Source organism: Hesperophylax consimilis, chromosome 4, assembly GCF_061612785.1.
Source record: "Hesperophylax consimilis isolate HC1 chromosome 4, BYU_Hcon_1.0, whole genome shotgun sequence".
NCBI lineage: Eukaryota > Metazoa > Arthropoda > Insecta > Trichoptera > Limnephilidae > Hesperophylax > Hesperophylax consimilis.
In genome coordinates, this window is record NC_142839.1 from 6,985,747 (window position 1) to 7,000,313 (window position 14,567).

The following is a 14,567-nucleotide window of genomic DNA, read 5'->3' on the forward strand; positions in this document are numbered from 1 at the left end:
AATGTATCCGTCAGGCGGCGCTAGTAGTAGGGACTTTCCGAGATCCAAGTCACGAGACGGCTTATTAGGATGGATAAGTCCCATTCCCAAATCTCCTCTGGATTCGCCCACCTATTCCTCCCGAAGTGACGCAAGGGTGTCCAGGGAGATGCTGTCCTCGTCATCGTCGTGCGAGGCGCCACGGACGGGAGCATCCGATCGCTCCTCCAGCAGCAGACGCAACATTTCCTGCATCTGGTTGAAACCGCAAAGACCGACCTGCAAAGAATCCATCCTGAAATCCGTTGGTCGAATTCTTTACGACAGGGAATAAATAACTGGTCATAGATTATGTTTCGAACACCTTTGAGAATTTTTTTAAATTTTTTTTTTATATTAACTCCACACAGGAGGCCCTGAAGAAAATAATTTCCCTCAGGGCCTATGTCATCTTTGGGGATGCTGTGTGGAGGGTCTTTTTGTGGAGAGGAAGCAGTTAACATGGGTCTTGAAGAGTCCCATGTTGTAGGAGGGAGGACACACAGAGGCCGGCAGTTCGTTCCACAGCCGAGCTGTTGAACTTAAGAACGAATCGTAGAAGCGACCCGTTCTCATGTGACAAATTTCAACCGTGTACAAATGTTGGGCGCGCGTTTGGCGTGTATCCCGACTACGCACCGGTGCCGAAGGGATCAATGACGCTAGTTCCTCAGAGCATCTTCCATTGTAATACCGATAGAACAAGGACAGCATACCTACCTGACGCCTGTGCTCTAAAGATTGCAGTCCGTTTGTTAAGATTGGGGAATCTATCAAACGGACCGCCCGTTAATGTATAACTTTGAAATAAGTCTATAGTTACCTGCTTCACACTTACTTCCCGACGTAATCCATATATTCCTAAGTCCTCAGCCATAATTTTATGCAAGAATAAATTAATATGTATTTTTTTAAAGGGGCTTTTGAAAAAAGTTACCGTGATTAAATAAATAAATATTGAAACTAAGCAATATAAAATATATAGTTCTTCAGAGGAATACATAACATTACGAAAGCAAAAGAAACAATTAGCTGTGTATTTGATTAACTCTTTGCACGCGGCCGTATCAACTGTTGTTACGGCAAAAAGTCCATACTCACACGCGGCTGTATCAACAGTTGATACGGAAACTTTGACGGCCGATATTCCAGCGCTCTTGCGACATAAATGTATTTCTTGCTCACTTGGACATTCGTAGAACTATCGCGATGCTGACATCTACAAGAATTTCTCAAAAATAAAATTGTATTTCATAAAACAAGATCGATAATCAAGTGCGCCTCTTCGCGCCTTTTAGTCGTTTAGTTTACATTTTTGTCAACGGATGGTGTTAGTACTAGTATGTCATTCATAACTTTTCATAACTAAAAATGATAAGTGATCATGGTGTCCCACTTGTGTCAATCAACGCAGTGGCCTAAGTACACACACGTCGAGTGAATGGCGGGACCACACGGGTACGTCTTTGTATGAAATTTTATGTTTTTGTTTTTATAAACATCTAAGAGTATTGACACACGAGGACTGGTTTTCATATTGTGGAGAATAATCTGTTCTGTCTATATAGTCCAATAAATCATGCCAGAATGCTATAATTTGACATTTAATTGCGTGCATAAGTATTTGAAAATATGCACCGCGTACTGGTATAGATAAAACCGAGCAAATTAACGCGTTCAAAAGGTTAAAACGCACAAGGCACATCCCTGAATCTCCAGTAATATGAGTGTTATTTTATATCACTACACAAAACGATGTGATAGTATTAGTCGGCTACTTTTCTGTGGAAGGTCTCATTATTTTGTTGTTCGCTCGCCGGACGATCTTCTAGTTATATTGATAGACAGGTATATAATTATTTTATTTTATAGGTTGAAGACATATCAAGCCATTCAAATGATCATGAAGCGAGATTTGCTCTCAAGTTGGCCAAATACTTCATCCAGCAAGGCTACAGACCAGAAGAGATTACCATTCTGGCCACCTACTCGGGACAAATGTTTCTTCTGAGAAATGTAGGATTTACTCCATCAAATAAATCTTAAGCTAATAATTGCTTGTTTTTGAGTATATATTTTTATGAACTAAAAACTCAATAATATTAATCATACTTTAGATTGTGAATAAACTCACATGCTTTACCCTTTTTACTAACTTTGCATAACCATTCACTATCAGCTATGAAATTTCCAAGAAACTACAGCTAACTTCACTTATTGGTTCATCACTTCTATTGATCCAAGATTGCAGTTAAGTTAACAAGTCTGTGATATATATATATATATATATATATATATATTTGTTATTTTTTTTAAACTTTAACTCACACAGGAGAGGCCCTAAGGAAAATAATTTCCCTCAGGGCCTATGTCATCTTTGGGGATGGTAATTGGAGGGTCTTTTTGAGGAGAGGAAGGAGTGAACATGGGTCTTGAAGAGAACCATGTTGTAGGTAAGAGGAAACACAGAGGCTGGCAAATCGTCCCATAGCCGAGCTGTTGAACCCAAGAACGAGTTCAGATTGAGATTTATGAAATAATATGTAGTAGGAATTAGGAAAATTTTAAGTTATTCTGTCCAGTATAACTTGAGTGTACAGGGACATAGAATTCATACTGTCTTATGCTAAAGTGTATAGGGACACAAGACGCTTATGATAAAAAACACTATTTGAGCAAGACTGTTGGTTACAATCTTTTGGCGATCAAGGCTCGATATATTCCTTTACTATTCAAATAAAGGTCTACTGCATAACCAGAACACTCACTGGATCAATCCACACTCCCTCTCCATCTCTGGAAAGTAGAAAGTCTTTGGCCAAAAAGTACACATTGGTTCTCCACGTCTGGTAAATCAAGACAGCTTTTCGCCAAAGAGGGCGGTGGAAACCGAAAATGAAAATCATACGACAGCTGCATGGTAGTTCTGGATATACAACTTTACGAAATTATAAAATAATTAATCCTATTTGTTTTGTAGGAAAGCAAAAATACATGGGAACTGGAAGACGTTAATATTAACATCTTGGACAATTATCAAGGAGAGGAAAATAAGATTATAATATTGTCTCTTGTGCGAAGCAACGCCGAAGGCAATATTGGCTTCCTTGCAACCAACAACAGGGTGTGTGTTGCGCTCTCCAGGGCAAGAGAAGGTATTTTCAATACATATTCACATTTCTACAATTGCTTCAAAAATAACTAGCTACATGTCTTAACCATTGGTGTGCCGGTATAGCCTATCTGATCCGTGAGTTGTGTACCTGTCGTTTGCCGGCCACATTTTAATTTAAACTTTAAAACCTGTTGGTAGTATATTTTTAAAGAATCATATTTGCCTCTCAACAAAACGACTGATCGGAAGAGAGTTTTTGCATTGCTTGAAGTCTGGCACTAGTCTTCTTCATATGTATATAAAAATTCAACCTGCGTATATTTGCGCTCCCAATCCCGGTACCAAGCCGGGCACAGCAAACTTGAGTCCGCCAGTCATACGAAATATTTCTGTAGAGCATCAATGCAGTACGCAATACACATCATTTGATATGTGCCCCGCCAAGCAAATCACCCAACAATGTCAATATATTATAGATCCTAAAACACTATCACTTTGCTGGCTAAAAAATTAACTCGATTGCTGACGTTTTAAGATATAGTTCGTCTAAAAATAGGTAGGGTACATGCTCGAGAGCCCATGTTGAATAACTAATATCACATATTTAAATTATCATCCGCTGTGCCCTCAAACCTTTATTGAAGTTCTTATCCTTTGTTCATTTACTTAGTTGTTTGGTATTATATAAAATGATTAAGGATGGGTTGTTGGGAGGAGTATATTGCTCCTGAACCAAATCTCCTCCGAGATTGATATATTTGGCGTCAGTGAGGAGAGATTCAGAAGGGAAATTCTTCTGATTCTTGAAAGAGTCTCTCCACATTGACGAGATCTTTCACCACTGCCTGAATTTTTTTTGGAAATTCCACATTTCTTGAAATTTCTTTTTTTATGTATTAATATTTGAAAACAATCTTTTGTAAAAAATTTATATAACCTAATTTCTTATATGCATTAAACCCTAATTTGTAATTGTGTTAAGAAATTAATAAATAAATATTATTATTATTATTATAATTTTAACAATTCATCAAATTTCAACATTCATTTTTAGGTTCTGTAAAAGCCCTACTCAATTTCTGTCATCATATCACTATAAGCCAGTTACTTGACAGAGCTGAAATCAGAATAGAACTCGAAAAGATCTGTCACAGAACTTGAAAAATAGCTTTAATTTGAAGAATTTTTCAATTTCTCTGAAACAACCCGTCTTAAGTGTTGTTGAACAAACACAAGCCAGACATGGCGTCTTCTATGTTATAGTGACTTTGTAGTCAGTTGGAGCAGATTCGTATTGTACGGATTTAGGTTTTATTCATAATCATGAATGAAAATATTAAAATCACATCTTTAGAACAATTGTTAATTGATAATCATGATCAGAGAAATAAATCTTCCACACATTTTTAACGGTATTCGTAGTTTTTGAAAACACCCCATCGAAATCATCACTAAAAACATTCCTCTTAAACTAATACTTTACATGAATTAAATATCTCTTCTTCTGTTTCTTCAATAGGTATATACACACTGTAATATGTATTACATTTGTACTCTACTTCTTGTTAACTGGGTTAGCTGTAAGAAACAGGATGTACTTACAAGCTTTCCCCAGTGTATTTTGGTATATGTTGGAATTTGATAATCAGTTAGTTAACATATTGCTTTGATGAAACTCACTTTGTGTTCAAATAAAAGTGAACCTAATTATGTTTAACCGCCAAATTATTACATTCTATCAAATATGTAAAATGCTCATTAAGTAAATTCGTTTTTCACACATGAAATTGATGTAAAATATGCACAAATTATGATTATTTTGTTATTTTATAGGTTTTTATATAATTGGCAATATGAATAACCTCATTTCAAAAAGCCCTCTGTGGAGCACTGTTAATAATACTCTGAAAGAACTCGATGCCATTGGACCAAGTTTGAAGCTACGCTGTGAGATTCACAAGGATTATATTACTGCCGTAAGTTTACCATTTTGTGAGATTAGTTTTAACTGGTGTCTGTTAATTGCATATTAAGTGTTCATCGATTTTGAGCTTCTTTTTTGCCCTGGCCTTGAGATTTAGGTGGTTTTGGTTTTAATATAATAAACTTAAAAAACTGAAAATGCATGCATGAAATATTATGCACTATACTTTTTAGTACACTAATATCTTACAGTACCTACCTATATGTACTATACTTTTAACTCCGCCAGGTCATACAGTGCCTACCTACACTGCACTATACTTTTTAGTACACTACGTCTTACAGTGCCTACCTACACTGCACTATACTTTTTAGTACACTACGTCTTACAGTGCCTACCTACACTGCACTATACTTTTTAGTACACTACGTCTTACAGTGCCTACCTACACTGCACTATACTTTTTAGTACACTAATATCTTACAGTGCCTACCTATATGTACTATACTTTTAACTCCGCTAGGTCATACAGTGCCTACCTACACTGCACTATACTTTTTAGTACACTACGTCTTACAGTGCCTACCTACACTGCACTATACTTTTTAGTACACTACGTCTTACAGTGCCTACCTACACTGCACTATACTTTTTAGTACACTAATATCTTACAGTGCCTACCTATATGTACTATACTTTTAACTCCGCTAGGTCATACAGTGCCTACCTACACTGCACTATACTTTTTAGTACACTACGTCTTACAGTGCCTACCTACACTGCACTATACTTTTTAGTACACTACGTCTTACAGTGCCTACCTACACTGCACTTTACTTTTTAGTACACTAATATCTTACAGTGCCTACCTATATGTACTATACTTTTAACTCCGCTAGGTCATACAGTGCCTACCTACACTGCACTATACTTTTTAGTACACTACGTCTTACAGTGCCTACCTACACTGCACTATACTTTTTAGTACACTACGTCTTACAGTGCCTACCTACACTGCACTATACTTTTTAGTACACTACGTCTTACAGTGCCTACCTACACTGCACTATACTTTTTAGTACACTAATATCTTACAGTGCCTACCTATATGTACTATACTTTTAACTCCGCTAGGTCATACAGTGCCTACCTACACTGCACTATACTTTTTAGTACACTACGTCTTACAGTGCCTACCTACACTGCACTATACTTTTTAGTACACTACGTCTTACAGTGCCTACCTACACTGCACTATACTTTTTAGAACACTACGTCTTACAGTGCCTACCTACACTGCACTTTACTTTTTAGTACACTACATCTTACAGTGCCTACCTACACTGCACTACATTTTTTAGTCTGCTGCACTTCACATTACTTTTTATTTTCTCTGCTTCATGATTTAAAATTTAAAGTAACATCCTCTTATTGCGACCGTTTATTAATTTCACTTAAAATAGTACATATATTATAATTTACAATGGTTACATATATGTGCCAATATAAAAATTATATAATAAATAACAATAAGGTTACAAACTAAGTACAGTAGGTTCTAGGTATTTAAAATTACAAATTTAAAAAATTAAGAATTACATTGTTTTCTATGGCAGAGATCGCCATAGATAAAGTTAAGAACTGCACAGTGAGATCCGCCAAGCACCAAGACACCAGAAGGCTCATGAAATATAAGAAGATCCTTGACTCTAATTGCGCTGTTATTATTGGTATTCCTATAACCAGGGCTTTAGAAGACAGTGTTAAAAGTAACGATGGGTATATAGCTCTTAAAGAGTCTAATCAGCTGAACGGGAGCCGTGAGCTCAGAGCGTATGAGCAATGAGAATACTGTAAGACTCACCTGATACGGCTCCCCCGGTAGGACTCCCCCTCGATACGGCTCCCCCGATATAGCTCCCAGCTCCCAACTTAAGCGTATGTAAAATAAGATGCTAAGTAGTTAGGAGGTGTAAGTACATATGTCCAAGTCAAGATGTCGGACTATCAGACACCGCTCACCTTTCTATTTATAACCTTTCAATTGAGTCGTGGAGTCGTGATACAGTTTACCGGGAGTCGTACGAAATCGGCTTATCAAAAAGAGCTAGCTCATTAAGGAAGTTGAAATTCATGTTGACCAAAAAACACTGATTCTGAATATATATAATAATATATAAATCATTTCAAAAACTCTGATCAACATACCTAACTATATAATTCAAAATGTAAAGCGACCTCTGTCTATTATTATCAAAGTCCGCATGTAACAGAAAGAGATGTTTATTTATTTCGCTGTACAAACTTAACACGGCGTACATTCAACAATCGTTTTCGTTCGACCAATCATGGAGCATATACACAGTAAAGCTTTTACATCATTTTACAAGAACGATTTATTAATTCTAAGAGTAAAAACATAAATATATTCAGATCTACATGGATATATTTATTAAAAGTCTAAATATTTTTTACTCAAATTCCTTATTCTATATTTTTACTCTCAGAATTAATAAATTGTTCTTAAAAAGTGATTTAAAAGATATACTCTACAAACGTTCCCATGATTGGTCGAATGAAATCTGACGACCAATGTACTCTGTGTTAAGTTTGTACAATGTAATAACTAAGCATCTCTTTCTGTTACATGGTGTACTTGCGTAATAAACGGGAAAGGTTGCCATACAGTTTTGTGTTGTGTAGTTTTGTATTTGTATGATATGAAGTTCTGAGATGTTTTTTGGGTTCCATGATAACTCATCAAAATGACAATTCAAAACACCTATACAATAGTAATATATGTAACCAATTTAACCAATTTTTTGTTTCATCACTTTCCATAAGTTTATAGCACTTTTTATAGGTTGATAATTGTCATTTTGATGAGTTACCCGGTCACCGTTTTTTTGTGGTTGTGTTTTTAGTTTTATCGATGGTTGTTACTGTGATCTTCATAAGTGTCCATTGATACACACAATTATTGTAAAACATATAATGTAATTTTATATAATAATACCTATGTCAGAGAATAGATCGCATCTACCATTTTTTGCATAAAAAATTCCTGGAACATCGATAAATTGCCTCGGAACGTTTGAATTTTCTGGCGTTTTAGAAGGTTTTGTTAAATTTAAAGCGGTAATATTGAAGCTATTCTCTCGACTTATATCGCTTATTCCCAAAATTAAGGTTTTTGTTAAAATTAATAAGTAGAAACTCACTTCAAATTTCCGTAAGAGCGATGGTTTAACCCCGCTGGCAAGTACACCTTGAACTGCAGCAACGTTTTAGCCTGTGATCTAAGTAGGTAAATGGATAATACCGTGTGAACTCCAATGTCCTGCAATGTTTTGGAGCGAATAACAAATTCTAACATTAAAAATTAATTTTAGTATGAAATTTTGATACTAACACTCACCCGTCTGCATCTTACCAATTCTTGGAGAATTAATTTAGCTACAAAAACGACACTTAAAAGAAATAAAAACCATTTAAGTTTGAATTTATAATATTGAAGAAAAAAAATGGACTCAAATTTCTTATTGTGCTGTTCGTCATGACTAGGGAATGCAATCCCGCAAGAAAATGTCAATCCAGGTATTTGCGGGACTTAACAATCTTAGTCCCGCTGGATCCAGGTATTTGCGGGATCCAGCAGAGTGGACTAGATATCTAATCAATCGTATAATAAAGACCTAATACCTCGATCTACCAACCTTGTTTTTAGACTTTTAATTTTATACCTTTAATAAAACAAGTTCTTTGGGACATTTTAAATGATTTATTAATAAGTATACCTTTAGTTAGACATAGGTAAAGTTTAAGTCATTCATTGGCAAAGAATAAGATAAGACATAAATTTACATAACATACCCGCCTCGGAACAGACTTTGTCTAGTGAGGTGGGTAAAAGAAATCTATGTACACAAATGAAAATAAACACCCGGATTGCCGGCACTGAAACTGAAACTTAAATTTAAATAATAACGTTCACACGATAAACAATATTCTTGTACAATGAGCATCATAAGTTTAATTAAACATTATTTTGGAAATAGCTTCGTAAAAAAGTTAAAGTATTAATTGTGTCATCTGATAAACGGCTTCTGATATTGGACACAAGGTGGCCAGCGGCTGAAAAAGCTCGTTCAGCTTCCATGCTGGTTGGCATAATAGTCATTAGCGCATTGTAAGTGAATTGAAGGTATGTGCCTTTTAATCCACCGGACTCGAAGTAATTCATTTCCTTCTTTATCAAAACCTCAAGGTTGCTCATATTGCCAGATCTAGGTTGTTGATGGGCTGTAGATCTCAAACTCTTCATACTAATCAAAGTAAGTTCGAGTTCGTCTTGAAATGACATTGGTGCTAATGCTGCTGCTGCGTTTGTCTCCAGATTAGCGAGAGAAGTGTCAGAGTAACACGTATGAGCTGCGCTTCTCTGTAATCCCGCCAGTCCAGCGGGATCCCGCAAAATTTTCGACCGAGATTAGTCCCGCAAAATGTCTGCGGGATCTCGGTATTTCGGGATCCCGGTATACCGGGATTGCATTCCCTAGTCATGACTCATTGTTAGGTCAAAGTTAAATTATGTTACATTCCTGACTCTATGCACTCTTCATTAAAACGGTTAGGAAAATTTTATGTAATTGTGTCAAAATGTTGCTTATTCAGGTTAAGTCAGCTGAAGATTTCACTGCAGTCCCGGAGGGTGGCTGTTCCCAGGTCTGTGGCAGCGCACTAAAATGTGGTCACATCTGTAAAAGTTTCTGCCACCCCGGAGATCGATCGCACACATTTACCAAGTGTAAAGAAAAGTGTCAAAGGTGAGTGCCCATTTTTATCTTTGAACCTTTCATACAACAAAGTTCCATGCAGTAATCCCTACTCCAAGGAATGTACAATCTGTGACAAGTTTTGGTTTGACAATTGACTGGGCAATCTGGACTTTGAATATACATTTTATTCTTTGAACATTCAAAATAATTTAATGACAAAAACATTAAGAAAGTTTTTGAAGTGAAACTTCTTTACGCGCGTCATGCAATTTCGAGGAGTAAAACCAACTCATGACCGAAACGAAAATGCGGGACCGATTAAAGTTCATTTGATGTAGTAAAAGTTTTGAAGTAAAATATAAATGCTTCTTAGCTCATCTCGACAACTGGCGTTGGTGGTGTAATGGTCAGCATAGTTGCTTTCGAAGCAGTTGATCCGAGTTCGATTCTCGGCCATGGAATATTATTTTTTTGTTTTTAAGGAATTTTTTTTTTTTAATGGTTGACCATAATATCAATCCACTAAGTAATATTTTAGGCCTGTAGCATAATTGAAAAGTTAAAGAATGATATAAAATTTTTTATGATGTTAACGATAAAAAAATGAAAAAAAACATAAAATTAAAATAAAAAATGGGCCAACGGCACGCGGTGTTCCCAAGCGGTCACCCATCCAAGTACTGACCGCGCCCAATGTTGCTTAACTTCGGTGATCGGACGAGAACCGGTGTGTTCAAAATGGTATGGTCGTTGGCAAAAGTTAAACAATATTAATTTCTATTCTACCTGCCAATAAATATATGAAAATTAGTATAAAAAAGCCCTAATAATATTGAAAAAATTAGCAAGGTGTGTGCGAGGTTGATAAAAATAATCATTACATACGCGCTTGAAAAAGATCGTAATTACATTAATAAGTTTGTAGGAATTTTTTTTTTCAATGGTTGACCATAATATCAATCCACTAAGTAATATTTTAGGCCTGTAGCATACTTGAAAAGTTAAAGAATTTTATGATATTATTAATTATAGTAATGATAAAAAAATAAAAAAAACATGAAATTAAAATAAAAAATAGGCCAACGGCACGCGGTGTTCCCAAGCGGTCACCCATCCAAGTACTGACCGCGCCCAATGTTGCTTAACTTCGGTGATCGGACGAGAACCGGTGTGTTCAACATGGTATGGTCGTTGGCAAACGCTAAACAATATTAATTTCTACTCTACCTGCCAATAAATATATGAAAATTAGTATAAAAAAGCCCTAATAATACTGAAAACATTAGCAAGGTGTAAATATTATATACCTAGTTTAACTCACTCTCCTAACTCATCTTCGCTGTCTACAGGCAGAGCGCACGACTGTGGTCGTGAAGAACCGAGGTTCGATCCCCGCTTTAACTAATTTTTTTTTTCTTTTTTTATAACTTTTAATTTTTTTTATCACATGCTACTTATAAATATGTCAATAGACAGAAAAAAAGAGAGAATGAAATGAAAAGAGAGAGAGAGAAGAATACTAGAAGTTTCACTTCTGTCTTGCGTAGGCTTGACACACCCATTTTTTTTTTTTCTCCTCGGGGGGGTGGTGGGGGGGAGTTAGGAGTGGTATCCTATTATATGATACTTAGCGGTTATAGCTTGGAAATTAATCTTTTTTTGTAATAATAATTTGAGACAAACAAAAAAGTTACTAAATAATATTTAGTAACTTTTTTGTTTGTTTTTATTTTGGTACTGTGATCTACCACCTAAATGTCGCATGGGATCTTTTAAAATGACTATCCAAGTCTACTGCTCTCATATATTTATTGTAGAATTGAGAAACTTTTATGTATCTGTTTTCTTGCTTGGACCATCATCGACATTGATTGAGAGGTTCAACTGCCGATGAAGTGGAAGAAAAATGTATTGTTCGACTACCTAGGTTCACAAAGAATGAAGGCACGCCTGTTCCAGAGCAAACCCAACCATATAATGTGCCCAAAATGTTCAATATGTTACCTTATATATAAATTATAAAATTATGTCACTTCACAATTGTGTTTTCCCGTGCAAAGTCCATCTAGTCTCTTTTTACAGCGAGCGGTTGGATTGCCTTATCTCATTTTTTTTTGCTGCACACTATACACTGACGTAAATTGCTGCACACTCACTGACGTAAATTGTGCCTGGGCAATTTTTCTAAAATTTTTTTTGTTGGATGAAGTGGGTTCACTGTTTTTGTGAGCCATTCTTTTTCAATATCTTCTATAATTTCAGATATAAACTGTAGTATTGGATTCATATAAAACAAAAGTATTTAACAAAATTCTTCCGAATGTGTTAAATTGTGTTCTTCGTTCATCCAAATACATGTACAACATTTTGTCTGATTCATCCACTCATCCCATGAATTTATTGTGATCATAAATCATTGCAGGCTTTTCTTCTTCTTCTTCAAAATTACCTGGCGTTTTCTTCATGGAAACACTATTGGTGTCTGCATTGGTTGATATCAATAACACTGTGTGGAGTTTGGACTTATTGTCTTTGAAAGAGCACAATAAAACGTTATCATAGCACAATATTTTGGCTCTCCAACAATAGCATTTTAACAATAGAACTAACATCCAACATGTTGGAAAATATTGATTCACTTTTTTAGGGTGTATTTATTTTAACAGGATACACAAAAAAACAGTTATCAAGACATGCGCAACCGCAATACACGGCACTCAATAGAACACTCCTGAGGACCGACAAACGCACTCTAAAGAACGCAGCGTCCGAGGGCCCTTGAAAATCTCATAAGAAATTGTAGTCAATTTTTTATTTATTTATTAATTAATTGATCAGAAGAAGTCGGGGACGCTCGAGGAATACTTAACGTAATATCTCTACACCAGAATGAGATACGGAGTCGTTCATAACTAAAGTTGATATAATGTAGATTTAACAGTAACATTGTGGTGTACAGTATGAATGGCAGAAGAAGTTGGAGACGCCCGAGAAAGATGTCGGCAATAGCGAAGTATTGCGGGGTCTACTAGTAAATCGTCAAATTTCACCGGTTTTTTTTTTTTTAAGTTTCTCTTTTATAGAAGTGGGTGCATGTGTTTAAAAGAGGAGCGAGCATCAGGATGATGTGACTGTTAATTAGTTGTGTAATGTATCAATAGAATTTCATTTTCAGAATCATTTGCAACCTGGAACATGAATGTCCCCTGATATGTTATGAAGTGTGTTTGCCATGTAAAAAGATTATCAGGAGAACATTGATCTGTGGACACGAAGTTGACTTGGAATGTCACGTCGATTATTTAAGTTACAAATTGTGTAAATTTGTTTTTGATGTGGAACTGCCGCTCTGTGGACACCAGGTGAGTACACTCATATTTTTTAGTGTGTTGGCAAACATTTGTAAGTGAAGCTGTTTAAAGTAAAATATAAATATTATCAAGCCAAAGCTAACACGGCACTATTTGCAGGCAAAGCGCTACTGCTATGAGGAGGTGGAAGACGTCAAGTGCCAGCAGCCGTGCAAGGACCGGTTGGCATGCGGACACGCTTGTGACTGGAATTGTCACAAGAACAAAGATCCCGACCATATTGAAGTGAGTTACACATCCTTTTTGGTTCTTCAGATTGAATATTTAAAATTCAAGTTTTCGGGATGTTTAAAGTTCCTTTGATATTGTTTTCAGTTCAAGTGCCGCGAAGCTTGTATTCGCCTGAATAAGGACTGCACCGAAGCCCATAAATGCCCCAAACAGTGCTTCGAGCAGTGCCCTGAATGCGTTGTCAAGGTATGTTAAAAAATGTGCTCTAAATAATATGTTGATTTCTATGTGTGTGTAGGTAAAATAAATGTTTCACAAACCACAAAGTCTATGTGTCAACATTCTGATTGACATTCACCCACAGTAATTCAAACTTCTCTAAATAAAATCAGTACACAATAGATTAATCACCGTTCGGATAGTTCTTACGTGTTTTTTTTACATATAATTAATGGTTATTTTCTCCCTTTGCAATTTTATTATAAATTCTTTGATATACAGTAGAACCTCGTTAATTCGAAATCCACCGGACATCAAAAATCAAATTTCGAATTAACGAATTCCCATGTAATTCGAAATTTTATGAAGAAAAAAAAAAAAAAAAAACGCCGAAAATCGATTTTCTCGGCCGCCTCTTCAAATCCAGGTGGAATTTTAGTTGTAAATTCGTATTAATACCAATTATTTCTTTATTTTCGCGGCCGATTACCGTAGCGGCGGGCCCTTTAAATTCAGATATTCGCAATAAATTCGTAGAAATGCTATATATTTACGCGAAAATCGAGATTTCGCTGCCGATTTCGGTCGCGGCCTACCCTTTAAATTGAGATATTCGTAAAAATACGATATATTTCCGCGTAAATCTAGATTTCGCGGTAATTTTCCGTCGCGGCCGGCCCTTTATTTCAAATATCCGCATTTAAATTGGTAAAAATACGACATATTTCCGCGTAAAACGAGAACTCGCGGCCATATTCCGTCGCGGCCGGCTCTTTAAATTCAGATATTCGAAATAAATTCGCAATAATACGATATATTTCCGTGTAAATCGAAAATGCGCGGCCGATTTCTGTCGCGGCCGACCCTTTAAATTCAGATATTTGATGTCAATTCGTAAAAATATGATATATTTCCGCGTAAATCCAATTTTATTGGCAGTTTTTCGTCGCGGCCGGCCTTTCAAGTTCAGA

General features: G+C 36.0%; 1 protein-coding gene and 2 non-coding genes across 3 annotated transcripts in view; 1 reads left to right on the forward strand and 2 right to left on the reverse strand.

The window, feature by feature from the left end:
- LOC149424115 (NFX1-type zinc finger-containing protein 1-like) overlaps positions 1-14,567 on the forward strand; it is a 157,035-nt gene that overhangs the window by 127,785 nt on the left and 14,683 nt on the right. Inside the window, exons 12-18 of the mRNA XM_089631036.1 lie at positions 1,891-2,034; positions 2,999-3,173; positions 4,967-5,109; positions 9,732-9,883; positions 13,011-13,197; positions 13,306-13,431; positions 13,522-13,623. Of these exons, the coding sequence (XP_089487162.1) occupies positions 1,891-2,034; positions 2,999-3,173; positions 4,967-5,109; positions 9,732-9,883; positions 13,011-13,197; positions 13,306-13,431; positions 13,522-13,623 (1,029 nt within the window). The remainder of the gene's footprint in view (positions 1-1,890; positions 2,035-2,998; positions 3,174-4,966; positions 5,110-9,731; positions 9,884-13,010; positions 13,198-13,305; positions 13,432-13,521; positions 13,624-14,567) is intronic.
- LOC149424119 (5S ribosomal RNA) lies at positions 10,472-10,590 on the reverse strand. The gene has a single exon (XR_016302136.1). It is a non-coding gene; the product is annotated as a 5S ribosomal RNA (ribosomal RNA).
- LOC149424120 (5S ribosomal RNA) lies at positions 10,913-11,031 on the reverse strand. Its single transcript, XR_016302133.1, has one exon. It is a non-coding gene; the product is annotated as a 5S ribosomal RNA (ribosomal RNA).